At 51.1% G+C, this 14,137-nt stretch overlaps 1 protein-coding gene across 1 annotated transcript; it reads left to right on the plus strand.

Moving 5' to 3' along the window:
* The first annotated feature begins 3,609 nt into the window (after positions 1–3,609).
* Positions 3,610–12,410, plus strand: PYGO2 (pygopus family PHD finger 2). Its single transcript, XM_060757910.2, has 3 exons — positions 3,610–3,878; positions 6,222–6,271; positions 9,449–12,410. Exons 1-3 carry the CDS (start codon positions 3,707–3,709, stop codon positions 10,646–10,648), a joined length of 1,422 nt encoding a protein of 473 aa, XP_060613893.2. The 5' UTR covers positions 3,610–3,706; the 3' UTR covers positions 10,649–12,410.
* Positions 12,411–14,137: the final 1,727 nt, after the last annotated feature.

Below are 14,137 nucleotides of genomic sequence, written 5' to 3' on the forward strand. Positions count from 1 at the left end.
GTCTGTGGCTTCCAGGAGTGCTTTGTGGGCAACCAAGGGGGATTGCGTACGTCACAATTGCGATGATGGGGGGACAACGAGCAGGGCCTCCCCAAGTGGTCTTAAGGTCCTGAACAGAACTGGGCCCAGGAGCGGACCCTCTTCATGGCACCCAAACAGTTCCCTCTATCCAGGATTAAGAAGAGGAGCCCTTGGGGTGATGCATCCTTTCAGTTCGGTCACTTCACCAATTCCAGATCCCCCTCATAGTAGCCTTGCCTCACCCATATTGGTGTGCAAGAACTTACTTACTTACTTAGGCGATCCCTCGTTGTCTGAGTAGGATAATCTTCTGGAGTGGGTCCATAGGTGGCTGTGGAGCCCTGTTCTTGATCTGCATCTTCTCCCACAGTGAGGGCATCGGTTTCCAGGTGGAAGGCGGTCCCAGTCGGGGTTGTCTTGACGCGCCTTCCTCTTGGGAAGTTTCTCTCTTTCATCCACCATTTGTGCCTCTTCAAATTCCGCAGCACTGCTGGTCACAGCTGACCTCCAGCTGGAGCGCTCAAGGGCCAGGGCTTTCCAGTTCTCGGTGTCTATGCCAGAGTTTTTAAGGTTGGCTTTGAGCCCATCTTTCAATCTCTTTTCCTGCCCACCAACGTTCCGTTTTCCGTTCTTGCGTTCGGAGTAGAGCAACTGCTTTGGGAGACGGTGGTCAGGCATCCGGACAACGTGGCCGGTCCAGCGGAGTTGATGGCGGAGGACTATCGCTTCAGTGCTGGTGGTCTTTGCTTCTTCCAGCATGCTGACATTTGCCCACTTGTCTTCCAAAGAGATTTGCAGGATTTTCTGGAGGCAGCGCTGATGGAATCGTTCCAGGAGTTGCATGTGACGTCTGTAGACAGTCCACGTCACGCAAGTGTATAGCAGGTTTGGGAGAGGAATGGCTTTATAGACAAGCACCTTGGTATCCCTACGGATGTCCCGGTCCTCAAACACTCTCTGCTTCATTCGGAAGAATGCTGCACTCGCAGAGCTCAGGCGGTGTTGTATTTCAGGCTCAGTGTTGACATCTGTAGACAGTCCACATTTCGCAGGCATAGAGCAGGGTTGGGTGGACAATAGCTCTATAAACAAGCCCCTTGGTATCCCTACGGATGTCCCAGTCCTCACTCTCTGCTTCATTCGGGAAAATGCTGCACTCACAGAGCTCAGGCAGTGTGGTATTTCAGTGTCAGTGTTGACTTTGGTGGAGAGGTGGCTGCCGAGGTAGCGGAAATGGTCCACATTTTCTAATGTTACACCATTAAGCTGTATCTCTGGCATTGGAGAGGGATTGGCTGGCGACTGCTGGAACAGCACTTTGCTTTTCTTGATGTTCAGTGACAGGCCGAGCTTCTCGTATGCATCTGCGAAGGGCTTGTAGATCTTCTGAATGCGCACAGACGACGTTATCATCAGCATACTGGAGTTCTATAACAGATGTCGTAACCTAGAGAACTCTGCCTAAATCCCGATCTGCTCCATCCACAGCTTTCCTTACATCTACCAAGCTTGTAACTCCATCCAAACAAGAGATATGAGTCCGGCATGACTTGTTTTGGAGGAATCCAGGCTGACTTGGTGATCACAGCCTTCCTTTCCAAGTGATTACAGGCAGCCTCCTTCAGGAGCTGTTCTAGGTTGGAAACTACAACTCCCAGAAGCCTCAGCTGCTTAGGCCAATAGTCAGGAATTCTGGGAAATGGAGTTCTAATCCCCTAGAAGGCCTTGGACAACGTTGGCCCTCCCTCCAGGTGTTTTGGACTCCAACTCCCAGCATTCCTCACAGCCTCAGGCCCGCTTAAGCGGCTGAGGGGAGAAAGGAAGGGGCCTGAGGCTGTGAGGAATGCTGGGAGTTGGAGTCCAAAACACCTGGAGGTCCCATTCCTGATTGAAAGCCTCTCTGAGGGCTTCCCAGGGCTTGAAACTTCAACTCCCAGAAGCCTCGGTCATTGAGTCGGACGAGCAGGCATCCTGGGAAATGGAGTCCGCAAGTCTGCGTCCAAAATGACCGCCCTCGACCGGAAGTGGCTATGCTTCTGTTTTCAAAATTGGAAACTCCAACTCCCAGAAGCCTCGGCCGTTGAGGCCGATGAGCAGGCTCCCTGGGAAATGGAGTCCGTAAGTCTGCGTCCAAAATGGCCGCCCTCGACAGGAAGAGGCTCCGCTTCTTTTAGTTTGGAAACTCCAACTCCCAGAAGCCGCGGCCATTGAGGCGGAGGAGAAAGCTCCCTGGGAAATGTAGTCCGTAAATCTGCGTCCAAAATGGCCGCCCTCGACCGGAAGTGGCTCCGCTTCTGTTTTCCAAATTGGAAACTCCAACTCCCAGAAGCCTTGGCCGTTGAGGCGGATGAGCAGGTTCCTTGGGAAATGGAGTCCGAGAGGCTGGCGCCCAAAATGGCGGAGTCCCTTGACCGGAAGTGGCTCCGCTTCTGTTTTCTAAATTGGAAACTCCAACTCCCAGAAGCCTCGGCCGTTGTGGCGGATGAGCAGGCTTCCTGGGAAATGGAGTCCGCAAGACTGCGTCCAAAATGGCCGGCCTCGACCGGAAGTGGCTCCGCTTCTGTTTTCTAAATTGGAAACTCCAACTCCCAGAAGCCTCGGCCGTTCAGGCGGATGAGCAGGCACCCTGGGAAATGGAGTCCGCAAGACTGCGTCCAAAATGGCCGCCCTCGACAGGAAGTGGCTCCGCTTCTGTTTTCTAAACTGGAAATTCCAACTCCCAGAAGCCTCGGCCGTTGAGGCGAACGAGAAGGCTCCCTGGGAAATGGAGTCCGAAAGGCTGGCGTCAAAATGGCGGCTCCTCCTCGATTGGAAGTGGCTCCGCTACTTTTAGATTGGAAACTCCAACTCCCAGAAGCCTCGGCCGTTGAGCAGGCATCCTGGGAAATGTAGTCCGATAGGCTGGCGTCCAAAATGGCGGACCACCCTCGGCCGGAAGTGGCTCCGCTTCTTTTAGGTTGTAAACTCCAACTCCCAGAAGCCTCGGTCATTGAGGCTGACGAGAAAGATCCCTGGGAAATGGTGTCCGTAAGTCTGCGTCCAAAATGGCCGCCCTCGACAGGAAGTGGCTCCGCTTCCGTTTTCTAAACTGAAAACTCCAACTCCCAGAAGCCTTGGTCGTTGAGGCGGATGAGCAGGCTGCCTGGGAAATGGAGTCCGTAATTCTGCGTCCAAAATGGCGGAGCCCCCTCGGCCGGAAGTGGCTCCGCTTCTTTTAGGTTGGAAACTCCAACTCCCAGAAGCCGCGGCCATTGAGGCGGAGGAGAAAGCTCCCTGGGAAATGGAGTCTGTAAGTCTGCGTTCAAAATGGCCGCCCTCGACAGGAAGTGGCTCCGCTTCTGTTTTCTAAACTGAAAACTCCAACTCCCAGAAGCCTTGTTCGTTGAGGCGGATGAGCAGGCTTCCTGGGAAATGGAGTCTGAAAGGCTGGCGTCCAAAATGGCCGCCCTCGGCCGGAAGTGGCTCCGATTGTTTTCTAAATTGGAAACTCCAACTCCCAGAAGCCTCGGCCGTTGTGGCGGATGAGCAGGTTCCTTGGGAAATGTAGTCCAAAATGGCTGCCCCCTCGGCCGGAAGTCTATCCGCTCTGCCCGTGTCGCGCCTCGCTGGTCTTCCGGGGGCCTCGCTGCGGGCGGCCATGGCTGGGCCGGGCGGTGCTGCCTCGTAGGCCGGTCCCTGCCGTTTTATGGCGGCCCCGCACTCGGACAAGCTGGAGGGCGGAGGAGTCGGCCCCTCCGCCGCCAACGCCAACGCCTCCGCGCAGCCACCCCCGCCGCCACCCCCCGCCCCGGGACCCCCGCCGCCGCCCCCGCCGGGAAACCTGGCCTCCGGGCCCGGGCGCAAGGCAGGAAAGGCCGGTGAGCGCCTCGGGCCTAGTCGGGGGGAAGGTTGCCATGGAGACAGGGGCGGGGCCGGAGCATGAGTGACAAGGCCTCGCCTTAAAGGGCCAGCAGGACTGTTTTCCTCCCGCAGAAGAAGAGAGGGAGGCGGGGGGCGGGAGCCCTGTTTATCTACCTGGAGAAGGAATATATATCTTCCATATAGGCCTCACATGGCGGGGAAGGAGATCCCCTTGGACAACACTCCTCTGGAGGCTTTGAAATAACCCTTTGCAGGGTCCTTTGGAAGCTCTTAAACAGAGGCCGGGTGGCCATCTGTTGGGAGTGCTTTGATTGTGCATTTCCTATATTGCAGAATAAAGGGGGTTAGACTAAATGGCCCCTGGAGTTTCTGCTACTACTACTACTACTATTATTATTATAACATAGAAGATAGAGAAGACAATTCCATCTTGTTTCCTGCGCTTTACTTGTAATATAATATGTTTTGTGTGTGTGTGTATATATGTATATGTGCATATATATATATATATAATACTTATAATAATACAATACAATATAATACTAATAATATATACATATTATATACAATATACTTACTTACTTACTTAGGCGATCCCTCGTTGGACGAGTAAGATGGTCTTCCATCATGGGTTTCCCTGTGGGTCCGCATGTGGCTGTGGAGCCCTATTTTTGCTCTGCATCTTCTTCCGCAGTGAGGAGGGCATTGGTTTCCAGGTGGAAGGCGGTCCCGGTCGGGGTTGGCTTGACGCGCCTTCCTCCTGGCACGTTTCTCTCTTTCACCCTCCACTCGTGCCTCCTCAAATTCTGCAGCACTGCTGGTCACAGCTGACCTCCAGCTGGAGCGCTCAAGGGCCAGGGCCTCCCAGTTCTCAGTGTCTATGCCAGAGTTTTTAAGGTTGGCTTTGAGCCCATCTTTCAATGTCTTTTCCTGCCCACCAACATTCTGTTTTCCGTTCTTAAGTTCGGAGTAGAGCAACTGCTTTGGGAGACGGTGGTCAGGCATCCGGACAACATGGCCGGTCCAGCGGAGTTGGTGGCAGAGGACCATCGCTTCAATGCTGGTGGTCTTTGCTTCTTCCAGCACGCTGATGTTTGTCTGCTTGTCTTCCCAAGAGATTTGCAGGATTTTCCGGAGGCAGCGCTGATGGAATCGTTCCAGGAGTTGCATGTGACGTCTGTAGACAGTCCACGTCTCACAGGCATAGAGCAGGGTTGGGAGGACAATAGCTTATATATACAATATAATACTAATAGTATATACATATAATATTTATAACATTTATAATGTAATACAATATAATACTACTACTACTAATACAACGTTATAATTATATATTTTATATTACATGTGATATTACTAATATTATTACAACATGATAGTATAGTACAACATAATGGTATAGTACAATATAGTAATATATAGTACTGATATTGTACTATGCTAATACTTTATTGTACATACCTATATTAAAACGTAATGCAATGTAATCATATATTATAATAATATATTTTGTATTACATGTATTATTGCTAATAGTATTAGAGTGTAATGGTATAGTACAATATAGTAATATATAATACTGATATTGTGCTATGCTAACATATAATATATAATATTTGTAATATAGTGTAATACAAAATAATACTAATAATAATATATTACAATTATATATTTTATATTACATGTAATATTACTAATATTATTACAACATAATGGTATAGTACAACATAGTAATATATAATACTGATATTGTACTATGATAATAATATATTGTACATACATATATTATAATGTAACGCAATGTAATAATATAAGAATATATTTCGTATTACATATGATATTACTAATAATATTACAGTATAATGGTATAGTACAGTATAGTAATATATAATACTGATATTGTACCATGCTAATAATATATTGTATATACATATAATATAATAATATAATGTAATGCAGTATAATACTAATATGATATTATAATTTTATATTGCATGTAATATTACTAATACTAATTTCGCAGTGCAGATGCACCCAGACCCCCTTTTGTTGGCTCCCCTGCCCCCATACATGCCCACAATGCTTGTGTGATGAAATCTCTTTGTGAGTTGTGTATTGGATGCAGTGCAGACAGAGAGGTCCTCTTCCCCAAAGTGCAGATTGCGAAAGATGAACCCACTCTGGCTCTGCTCCCCGATTGGCTCCAGGGCCCAAGAAGGGCCAATGGGAAGGCTCCGTGTTGGGGGGTCCTTCTGGCTGGGCCAGAGACCTGTCCAGAGTCCGGAGGATTTGGCTTGTCTTGACCCCGTTCCTTCTTGTTTTGGTCTCTTTTTCAGGCTTTCAAATGAAGAGCCCGGAGAAGAAGCGCCGCAAGTCCAACACGCAGGTAAGCGGCCATCCTCGTCGTCGTAATAACATTATCGTAATGGCAGGCTTTGCAAACTGTCCTGTTCCTGGTGTGGAAGTGCCCTTTCCTGCTTAATGTTGTGCATCCCTGGCTTTGGAAGGGGTTGTGTCTCCCCTCCAGGAACTTCTACAATTGGTTGAGACTCCTACGAAGAGAAGGGCCGTGGAAAACGAGAGCCAAATATGCTCTAGAACGGTGGTTCTCAACCTTCCTAATGCCACGACCCTTTAATACGCTTCCTCATGTTGTGGTGACCCCCAACCACAAAATTAGTTCCATTGCTACTTCATAACTGTCATTTTGCTCCTGTTATGAATCGTAATGTAAATATCTGATAGGCAGGATGTATTTTCATTCTCTGGACCTTGGGAGTTGTAGTTGCTGGGATTTATAGTTCACCTACAATCAAATTCTGAACTCCACCAGAGATGGAATTGACTCAGACTTGGCACACAGAATGCCCATGACCAGCAAAACATAATGAAAGGGTTAGGTGAGCATTGGCCTTGAGTTTGGGAGTTGTAGTTCACCAACCTCCAGAGAGCACTGTGGGCTCAAACAATGATGGATCTGGACTAAACTTGGCATGAATACTCAATATGTCCAAATGTGAACACTGTTGGGAGTTTGGGGGAAATAGAGCTTGACATTTGGGAGTTGTAATTGCTGGGATTTATAGTTCACCTACAATCAGAGAGCATTCTGAACCCCACCAACAATAGAATTGGGCCAAACTTCCCACACAGAACTCCCACTATCAACAGAAAAATACTGTGTTTTCTGATGGTCTTTGGCGACCTCTCCGACACCCCCTCGCGACCCCCCCAGGGGTCCCGACCCCCAGGTTGAGAACCACTGCTCTAGAAGGATAGGCTCCCTCCCTCCCTCTCTCTTGCAAAGACGGACGTTTTGGCTGTTTAAGAAACATTTTCCACGTTTTTTATGATAGGAAATGGCATTGATCACCAGGGACAGAAATGGTGTGACGTTGTGTAATGCATGCCTAGTACGTGAATAAACCTGTGTGTCCTTTTTGTCAGTGTTTGCAAGGAAAATAGACACAGCCTTGCCACGGCCATGGCAGAATATTGGGGAGGGTCTCCCACGCTTGGCTTCTGCCGCCCCAAAGACCAGGGGGGGCCCTTCTGCTCTGCCGTGTCCGCTTTGCAGGCTCAGGTAATCCAGTTCCAAGCAGATCATGCGGGTGGTCTGCCTTCATCATCTGGATTATCTGGCAGCGTAGAAGGGCCAGCGACACAGGCCGTGGGCTCAAACTACGGGGAAAGAGATTCCTCCTGGACATCAGGAAGAACTCCCTCAAAGATAAGAGGATTTTGTGCAGGGATGGGCCAAGCCAGGCCCGGGGGTCAAGTGCGGCCCCTTGGGCTCTTTTCTCAGGCCCTTCTCTCCCTCGCCATCCCATTCTTCCTTCTTTCTCTCTTTCCTCCCACCTTCCTTCCCTTCCTTCCTTCCCTTCCACCCTTTCATCCCCTCTTTCCTCCCTCCTTCCCTCTATCCATCTTTTTCCTTCCTTCCCTTTCCTCTTTCCTTCTGTCTTTCCTCCCTTTCTTCCCTCCCTCTTTTCCCCTCCTTTCCCTTCCTTCCTTCTCTTTTTTCTTCCTCCTTCTCTTCCTCCCATTCACCCTTCCCTCTTTCTCCTTCCTTCCTTCCCTTTTCCCTTTCCTTCTCTCTTTCCTCCCTCCCTCCCTCCCCCCTTCCTTCCTTCCTTCTCTTTTTTTCTTCCTCCTTCGCTTCCTGCCTTCCCTTCCTCCCATTCGCCCTTCCTTCCTTCCTTTTAGTCTTTCCTTCCTTCTCTATTTCCTTTCTCCTTACCTCCCCCCTTCCTTAACTTCCTCTTTTCTCCTTCCATCCTTCCCTTCCTCCGTTTCATCCTTCCTTCCCTCTTTCCTCCCTCCTTCCCTCTATTCCACTTTCTCCTTCCTTCCTTCCCTTTTCTCTTCCCTTTTCTCTTTCCTCCCTCCCTCCCTTCCCTCCGTCTTTTCCCCTCCATTCCCTTCCTTCCTTCTCTTTTTTTCTTCCTCCTTCCCTTCCTGCCTTCCCTTCCTCCAATTCACCCTTCCTTCCTTCCCTTTAGTCTTTCCTCCCTTCTCTATTTCCTTTCTCCTTACCTCCCCATTCTTTACTCCCTCTTTTCTCCTTCCATCCTTCCCTTCCTCCGCTTCATCCTTCCTTCCCTCTTTCCTCTCTCCTTCCCTCTATCCCTCTTTCTCCTTCCTTCCTTCCTTCCCTCCCTCCCTTTTCTCTTCCCTTTTCTCTTTCCTCCCTCCCTTCCTTTCCTCCCTCTTTTCCTCTCCATTCCCTTCCTTCCTTCTCTTTCTGCCTTCCACCCTTCCCTTCCTCCCATTCGCCCTTCCTTCCTCCCCTTTAGTCTTTCCTTCCTTCTCCGATTCCTTTCTCCCCCCTTCCTTAACTCCCTCTTTTCTCCTTCCATTCTCCCCTTCCTCCCTTTTGTCTTTCCTTCTCTCATTCCTTCTGCCTTCCCTCCTCCCTTCCTTCCCTTCCACTCTTTCATCCTTTCTTTCCTCCCTCCTTCCTTCTATCCCTCTTTTTCCTTCCTTCCTTCCTTCCTTCCTTTCCTCTTTCCTTTTTCCTCCCTTCTCTCTTTCCTCCCTCCCTTCCTTCCCTCCCTCTTTTGCCCTCCATTCCCTTCCTTCCATCCTCTCTTTTTTCTTCCTTCTTTCCTTCTTCCCATTCACCCTTCTTTCCTTCTCTTTTGTCTTTCTTTCCTTCTCCATTTCCTTTCTCTTTACCCCCCCCCCTTCCTTTGCTCCCTCTTTTCTCCTTCCATCCTTCCCTTCCTGCCTTTTGCCCTTCCTTCTCTCTTCCTTCCTTCCTTCCATCACTGAGCAGCCAGTCCTCTTAGCGGGGACTGCTAGCACGTGGCCCCCAAGTTGGAAAGTCTGCCCCGGCCTGAGTTAGCGGAGTCTGTTGTGAGTTGGGAGTCTGGTGGAGTCTCCACCTCTGCCTCGAAAGCAGGGGCTGGGTGGCCATCTCTTGGGAGGGCTTGGGTGGTGTCTTCCTGCCTGGCCAAAGGGGGTTGGGCTGGGTGGCCTTTGCAGGGATTGTTGTTGTTGTTGTTGTTGTGTTTGGTGTGCTGCCTGGGCCTTGACGGTGCTGTGTCTCCCTCTCTTGCAGGGCCCGGCCTACTCCCACCTCTCGGAGTTTGCTCCCCCGCCGACCCCGATGGTGGACCACCTGGTGGCCTCCAACCCCTTTGAGGATGACTTTGGGGCCCCGAAGGTGGGCTCGGCCGCCGCGCCCTTCCTGGGAGGCCCCGGGCCCTTCGGCAACTTCCGCATGCAGGGCCCGATGGGGCCCCAGGTCCCTCCCGGCTACGGAGGAGGGGGCCCCCAGCCCCTGCGCAGGCAGCCCCCGCCCTTTGGCCCCGGGCAGATGGGCCCCGCTGCCGCCGCCGCCTTCAGCCTCCCCCCGCAGAACCCCGCCTACGTGCAGCCGGGCGGGATGGGCTTTGGCGGCCCCCAGCCCTTTGGCCAGCCCGTGGGGCAGAACTTCAGCCCCCCCGGCGGGCAGCTCATGCAGGGGCCCATGGGGGGCTTCGGCCCCATGATTTCCCCCACGATGGGGCAGCCCCCCCGCGGAGGAGGGGACATGGGCCCCGGCCTCAACGCCCCCGGCGGGCCCCCGCCCATGCCCCAGCGCTTCGGCCAGCCGGGCAACCTCTTTGGACAGAACCCCATGCAGCGCCCCAACCCCAACCTCCCCAACCTGCCCCCCAACCCCAGCCCCTTCCCCGGACCGGATCCCGGCTTCAATCCCGGAGGAGGCGGAGGGGGAGAAGATGGCGGCGGAGGAGGAGGGGGCGGCGGCGGAGGAGGAGGGGGGAAGCCCCTCAACGCTCCCCCCAACGCCTTCCCTCCGGAGCCGCACACGACGGGCTCCCCGGCGGCGGCCATGAACGGCACCCAGGCCCCCTTCGTGCCCAACAGCGGGGGCAACGGGGGCACCCCGGAGGGCAACAGCGTGGCTCCCGGCAGTGGCGGCGGCGGTGGCGGCGGCGGCTCCTCCTCCTCGGCCCCCTCCTCCGGCAAGGCTCCCGGGGGCCCCTCCGGCCACCAGCCGCCCCCGGGCCTGGTGTACCCCTGCGGGGCCTGCCGCAGCGAGGTCAACGACGACCAGGACGCCATCCTGTGCGAGGCCTCCTGCCAGAAGTGGTTCCACCGGGAGTGCACCGGCATGACCGAGAACGCCTACGGGCTGCTGACCACCGAGGCCTCGGCCGTCTGGGCCTGCGACTTCTGCCTCAAGACCAAGGAGATCCAGTCCGTCTACATCCGGGAGGGCCTGGGGCAGCTGGTGGCCGCCAACGACGGGTGAGCGGCCACCCTTGCGGACACGGGCCCGCCTTCCGGGCGTCCGGCCACCGCCTCGGCCTGTCGCGGGCTGCTGAAGGCGGACAGAAGGGACAGCGGTCCCCCTTTCACAGTGCCGGACCTTCACAGCTACCTGAAGGCGAGACTGCGTCCAAAAGACCGGAAGCCACGTGTTCCTTCTCCCACCTGAAGCAGCCAGACCTCTCACGCAGACACACATGTAGGGGTATTTGGTCTCTGTAGCAGAATAGGCAGTGGGATAGGGGAGCTTACGGTAGTAAACAAAGTCCACAGGTAAGGTGTTCCGACAGGTCAGAGAGCCGGACTTTTTAATGCTAGAGAAAAGAGTTAATGGAAAACAAGGAAAGTTTGCTGACTTGGGTCTGTGTCTCTAAGGCCCCTTCCACATGGCTGTATGTTTCATCGAACTGGATTATTATATGGCAGTGTAGACTCAGATAATCCAGTTCAAAGCAGATAATAATAATAATAATAATAATAATAATAATAATAATACTTTATTTATATTCCGCCCTTCTCACCCCGAAGGGGACTCAGGGCGGATCACAGTACACATACACGGCAAACATTCAATACACAGACAGACAGAACAGAAGGAGGTGCCATGGAAGTTGGAGCTCGAGTCCAGGGGGTGCTGTTGGCTTCCTCCTTCCTTTTGGTGGCCCAACATTTTCTGATCTTCCTTCTTTATGGTGTCGTAAAACACCTCCCCCTCTATATAGTGGTACCTAATTTCTCTAAAGCTGTTTTCAAATTGCTTAGGTAAACAATGAGCTAGGCTGACAGTTGGCAGCTCACGCCAACCCAGGGCTTCGAACTTGCAACCTTTTGGTTGATAGATCTTATAATTGCTGATGATTTACCACCCGTGCTAATCCTCTGGCCCTTTTGTGGACGATCTGCTTGGATGTTCTGGTTGATACGGCTGTGTGGAAGGACCCTCAGAGAGGAGCCTGATGGGGCTTCCCTTCTCAAACAATAAAGCCTTTCTGGGAAGAGACCTCTGTCAGTGACAATCATCGTAGATTAGATGCAGCGGTGAAACGTGGTTCTGGGCCCATAACCCAGCTGTCAGTAAGGCAGGAACGTGATCAATGACAGCCACCTTAGGCTATAAACTACATTATTTTACAGCGATATACATTAGAAGCTACTTAACACTCAGCGCACCGTCCAATCGTAACATTGTGAACACAGGAAGTGCTGTTATCAGCACTAGTCCACACCTCTTGCTTTCCAGAGTGACGCACGACAGCTGCGTCCATTTGCTCTATACGCTTGTGGACGCTTTTCTGCTTCCGTTTCCAAATCAATGGCAATAAGGACACTCTACAGACTTTGGGGGAAAGGAGATGGGAAATTTCCTAATTTTCCCCTAAATTTGGCCTGGAACGGATTCCGAAGCCGGACCTTTTTTGGGGGACACGAGATACCTCTTGGGGAACGCTTTCTGCTTCCAAGCTCTGCCCCCGAGAGCGGGAGAGACGGAAACAAGACTCTCGGGACACGGATTATTATTATGATCATGATCATTATTTTTTAAATAATGTTTTTTAAGCAAATCCCTTTTTTTTTGTTGACTTTCCTTGGGTTGCGCATGTGTTTGGGGTTTTTGGGAAGAGAGGGAGGGGGGATTGGGGGGTGGGGGGAGCGAGCGGGGCGCCATCCTTGGGTTTGTAATTCCCCCCTTTTTTCCTCCTTGTTTTTATGTGAAAACATTAAAAAAGTGACGTTTTGTAAAGTAATTGGGGTATTCCTTTCCTCTTGAAAATGTTTACATATTTAGTAATGATTGGGGATGTTTGGGGTCAAGCCCGGAACCCGCTGCCTCCAAAATCAGCCACCTGCAAATATAAATTGATTTATTTACGTATTTATTTATTATTGACGACCTTGATATGGCGCCTTTCTCACCCCGAAGGGGACTCAGAGCGGCTGACAAGTAAAAAGTAAATGCAATATATTATTATTATTATTATCTTAGCACAATATTAATATTATATATTACATTGTACTATAACATTATCCTGTAATATTATTAGTAATATTACATTTAATATAAAATATACAATTATATTATTATTATTATTAGCATTAATGCATAGCACGGCCATGGCTCAGTGCTACGGATTCATGATTTGACAAGGTCTGCCGAATGCCACTGAACTAGAACTCTCACCATCCTTTAGCATCAAAGTGGTATCAAAGTGCATTAATTCGACAGTGTAGATGGACAATTTTGCAACCCCAGACAAAAGTTTTATGTTAACTTTTGGCATTTTGTCAGCTTTTATGTTAAGTGAGTCTCCTTTGGGAGACATAATTATTAATGGGTTGTTGTCTGTTTTCCGGGCTATATGGCCATGTTCTAGAAGCATTCTCTCCTGACATTTCGCCTGCATCTATGGGAAGAGTTGTGAGAGTGTTCTAGAAGCATTCTCCCCTGACGTTTCGCCTGCATCTATGGCAAGCGTCCTCAGAGGTTGTGAGAGTGTCCTAGAAGCATTCTCTCCTGACATTTCGCCTGCATCTATGGCAAGAGGTTTGTGAGACTGTTCTAGAAGCATTCTCTCCTGACATTTCGCCTGCATCTCTGGCAAGCATCCACAGAGGTTGTGAGAGTGTTCTAGAAGCATTCTCTCCTGACCTTTCGCCTGCATCTATGGCAAGCATCCCCAGAGGTAGTGAGAGTGTTCTAGAAGCATTCTCTCCTGACGTTTCGCCTGCATCTGTGGCAAGCATCCCCAGAGGTTGTGAGAGACCTCACAACCTCTGAGGATGCTTGCCATAGATGCAGGTGAAACGTCAGAAGAGAATGCTTCTAGAACGTGGTCATATAGCCTGAAAAACCTACAGCAACCCAGTGATTCTAGCCATGAAAGCCTTCGACGATTAAATATCATTATTATTATTATTTTTCTGACACAGAAGCACAGTATGTCACAGCAAAGGAGATCTATATGCCGGATTATTATTATTGTGGTTATTATTATGGTTCTTATTTTGTCCAGCCTTTGATGCCACTTGCCCGTCCCTGTGTCTTGCTCAGTTTGGGGTTCAGTTTGGGGTGTGCAGAAGCATTGCAGGTGAGGGGGGCAACGGGGCAGAAGGGGACCAAAGTGCATTGGAATCACCGTGTAGACGCTTCCAAGGATTCCTAACCCCGATGTTCCAGAGGAAGAGCCTTGGCCCCGTGTTTGCTCCTTGCTCCCAAGTGTGGGTCGGCCTTCCAGCTGGAGCAGGGCCAGCGGAGAGACCTTTTGTGGGGCCGTCTCTCCCCCTTTGTCTTTGCCGCCTCCTTCCTTGAAATGTGGTGACAGTTTGGGGCCAGCACCGCTCTCTCCTTCCCTCCTCTGTTGGGATCTTCTTGGCTGCATTCCTTCTCCAGCCGAAGAGAAAGAAGACCGGTCTTTGCAAAGGACGGCGGCCCTTGGGCTTGGGGGAGTCCCCAAAGCGGAGGCTCCAAAGGCAA

This window comes from Anolis sagrei, chromosome 12, assembly GCF_037176765.1.
Source record: "Anolis sagrei isolate rAnoSag1 chromosome 12, rAnoSag1.mat, whole genome shotgun sequence".
Lineage (NCBI taxonomy): Eukaryota > Metazoa > Chordata > Lepidosauria > Squamata > Dactyloidae > Anolis > Anolis sagrei.